The 3,641-nt window shown below is 46.9% G+C and overlaps 1 protein-coding gene across 1 annotated transcript; it reads right to left on the bottom strand.

Annotated features, from left to right (window-relative positions):
* Positions 1-739: 739 nt before the first annotated feature.
* On the bottom strand, positions 740-2,578 carry LOC115684516 (leucine-rich repeat extensin-like protein 6). The gene has a single exon (XM_030609263.2). It carries the CDS (start codon positions 2,403-2,405, stop codon positions 1,029-1,031), a length of 1,377 nt encoding a protein of 458 aa, XP_030465123.2. The 5' UTR covers positions 2,406-2,578; the 3' UTR covers positions 740-1,028.
* Positions 2,579-3,641: the final 1,063 nt, after the last annotated feature.

The raw sequence follows: 3,641 nt of genomic DNA, 5'->3' as shown, positions 1-3,641 counted from the left end.
TTTGGGATGATTAATGGGATTTTTGGACGGTGACTAACGGGGATAGAATTGGGACTAGAGTAAAAATGATAAAAAAAAATGTTCCGGGTAGATTTACAATGTACTTAAAGTTTGGGACTTTCTGTAGACAAAAAAAAAATAGGTTCATGACAGATGTGGGATTGCAACTAAAGTTAGAAGTTTTTAAGGGAATTAGGCTCGCCGAATGACCAAATATGTGTGTTGCATGTGACTGACTGTGCTGTGGGCACACGTGAAGGAAAAGGAAGTTTCCATCCGTTGCAGAGAAAAGAACAAGAAAACACTCACGAAACTATTTTTACCAGCAGAATATTCACAGTCCTTTTGCAATCTGAACTCTTATACCCCTTTCATCTCCATCTTCTGCAGAATGGGCTGTCAAAGTCCGGACTCCTTGATGAAGGAACAGACCTCCGTGGCACTGACATGTCCGCAAATAGACAAGAATGTCACGAGGAGACATTGTAATTCAAGAGTTAATTTTATCTGTTCAATTGCCAAGCAAGTTCAAGAATCGCTTTGCTGCGTGCTCAAATAGTTTTTGGTCGATCGATCGTAGGCGAAATCAATCAGAAGATTAGAGCGGAATTCGCAAAAATCATCTCGAGATAGTTCGCGACAGCTCGAAAGATTTAAGTGGGCCAAATTGTAATTGCCCCAGATTTATGCAATAAATTGGTGCAGAGTAGAGGGAACTTTTTGTGATGGTTACTCTGGGTTTGTGGTAACTATCTTCATACTGCACCAAGAAGAAGAGAGAAAAACACTGTTCCAAACTCATACCCTGGTCTTCTCCATGGAAGGTCATATGATCACCTACTGTATGTACTAGTTCCATGAACAGATAAATCGATGCAGCAGAGGATGAGTAAAAGAACGAAATAGTCTACTATTTTCAACAATGCTATTCAATGCAGAGACACCGGCATCACCAACCTCTTCTCTTGGCCAAACCAAAAATGGGGACTTTCTCTTTCTTGTCCCTATCTCTCCCCGTATCTCTTCTGTCATGGAGTAGCTGCCGGGATGAGAGCACCGACAGTCCCAGCGAGATCCCCAACTGTTCTTGACAACACCCCAATTGCCCCACAAATCAGAGGCTGAGAAGCGCCAGGGATCCTCAGGCAATTCAAGCCCCCTCCTGGGATCGCCGAGCAATCCAGCTGAGGCCTCTGCATCTGCCGGTTCGGTATGCAATTGGCCGCGAAATCGAACCCGACATTCCGGAAGGGGAGTGTCGTGCATTCTTGGCTGAATCCAGAGAAGAAATTGTAGGCCACGGTGAGGTTCACTAGGCTCTTGAGCGAGCAGACAACGTCGGGCAAGACCCCGGACAGCTTGTTGTGCCCCAGGTTCAGGACCTCGATCTGGGTAAGGCACGAGACGGTGTCCGGCAAGTGACCCATCAGGGAATTGTAGCTCACATCGAACACCTGCATGTCCGAGAACAGCCCAATCCCCTCGGGGATGCACCCAGTGAGCTGATTGTTCAAGAGCAGGATCTCTCTGATCTTGTTGCCGCTCATGAAGCCGAGACTGGCCGGGATGCTTCCACTGAGCCTGTTGTTGGCCAAATTGATCACAGAGGCCTGAGAGCTTCCCAATGTCTCAGGCAGATCACCATCGAAGCGGTTGTTGTTGAGCAAGATTGCATCAAGCTTGCCATTGGTGAAGAGCTCAGGTGGGATTGGCCCAGAGAAGCTGTTGTACCTGAGATCAAGATAGAGCAAGCTGGGCATGGAAAGGAGCGAGCTTGGGAATGTGCCTGACAAGCGATTGTTGCTGAGGTCGAGCTCCTGGAGAGAGGTGAGGCCAGTGAAGGAGCTAGGGACCGAGCCAGAGAGCCTGTTGCTGTTGAGGTGCAGGAGGGTCAGGTCTGTGAGGGAAGCCAGCTCTGCGGCGAGAGTGCCCTGCAGATTCGCGCGGTTCAGGTCTATGCCTGCGAGAACAGGACCATTGTTTTCCAGGAAATTCTCCTGGGAATCTGCACAGAAAATCCCCCTGTAAGAGCACACGTCGGGACCGACCCAGGACTTCAAGACCCCCTGGGGGTCTTCTGTGATTGAGGACTTCCATGCTTGGAGGGCATTGTAGGCCACTTCAAGGTTGGGCAATGAAGACGACCCGGGTGGGTTTTGGTTTGGCGGGCTGCTAATTCCTCCACCAATCCAGACGCCGCCGCCGCCGCCGCCTCCCCCGCCCCCGATGCCGATGCCTACGCCGGCTCCCACGCCCAAAGCCTCCTGCATGGGCACGATTTGGAGGAGCAAGAGAGCCAGAAGCCAGGCTCTCTCCATTCCTTGACGTGGAGGCGTCGACCAAAGATACGTCTTCTTGCCTGAGGGTGTTTCTTGTAATGTGGGCCAGAAATGCGGTTGATGCATTGAAAGAGAAGAGTGAGAGAGAGAATGGCTGTGGGGTTTATTGGCATTGAATGTGCCTCTAATAAGCTTCCCTCATCTCAGCTATCTTGGGGTTTCCATGAAACACATCATCTCCCTCCCCGATTTCAGAACATCCAGAGTCTCTAGCTCTAGCTCCAGCTCCTAGGCTTTTGGTCTCATATGTACAATTTCACTTGTTTGGCTAGTCACTGCCAATTCATTGCTGGTGAAGAAGTAAAGGTGGGTGAGTTTTGGAGTAATTGCTCACCAAAAGGGTAAGGCCTGGATTGAATTAGGGCCCTGCAAAGCATGCAGGGTTCGTACGGATCTTGGGTTTTTCGCTTAGATTTTTATCACGGTAGCTGCGGTAATATAATAATCATCTTCAGGTTTAATTTTAAGCAATGATTGGTTCTGGGGGGCTAGAAGACAAGACAGCAATGGGGTGTGTTTGGATGCCAGAACATCTTTTTTGCCAAGTTTTCAGTGCTTTTTCACAGCAAAAGAGCGAGGGGGTGTTTGGATGCAGACGGATTCCCTCATGTGACCCACCTTCTGGGCCATTGCAGAACAAGAAGCTGTTGGAGAAGAGGAGATGATAGTGCTTTCCTATAGCTGCAAAAAAACAAAAAATTTACTGAAACAGTTGCTTCATTTATTTTCAGTCCAAAACTCAAAAATAGAAAAAGGAAATGTTTCAAACTAAGAAGATTTTTGTAAGAAATAATGATATACGATTTTAGATATCCATAAACCTGTTTGCTTGATCAAAACATGCTTTTGGGTCTGGTCCAACAAAGTGGGGTTCGCATTTTTTGTCGTAACGGTTCGTGATGGTATGTAATCGTACAATCATTGATGTGCTAGGCTAACTATAGGAGGTCGATTTGAGTGACGATTGAGTTGATTTAGCTCGATTATTTACGCTCGATCTCACCTCAATAGATGTTTGTTGTGCGAAGACAGACGGGACTTCATTCGTTTCTATAATGAGAAATAGACTTTATTAAAAAAAAAAGTTCGAGTTAGGCTCGACTATGAACTCGAACTCTCATCTGACGACAGATTAAGACACATTACTACGTATATCTTTCACGGTTGTAATCAAATCAACGAGAGTATCGTAATCGCTCGAGTAGGTACATGGTCGGATTGAGTTTGCATGGATCATGTTGAGCCCAAGATCGGGATCGAAAAAAGGCGAGTCGGATTTAAGTAACTCGTGGATTAATTTAA

Source organism: Syzygium oleosum, unplaced genomic scaffold (genome assembly GCF_021117445.2).
Source record: "Syzygium oleosum isolate NSW1041296 unplaced genomic scaffold, Sole_v2.1 Sole_v2.59, whole genome shotgun sequence".
In the NCBI taxonomy this organism is placed as follows: Eukaryota; Viridiplantae; Streptophyta; class Magnoliopsida; order Myrtales; family Myrtaceae; genus Syzygium; species Syzygium oleosum.
The sequence above is the reverse complement of the archived record's forward strand: the minus strand, read 5'-3'. Positions and strand labels throughout refer to the sequence as shown.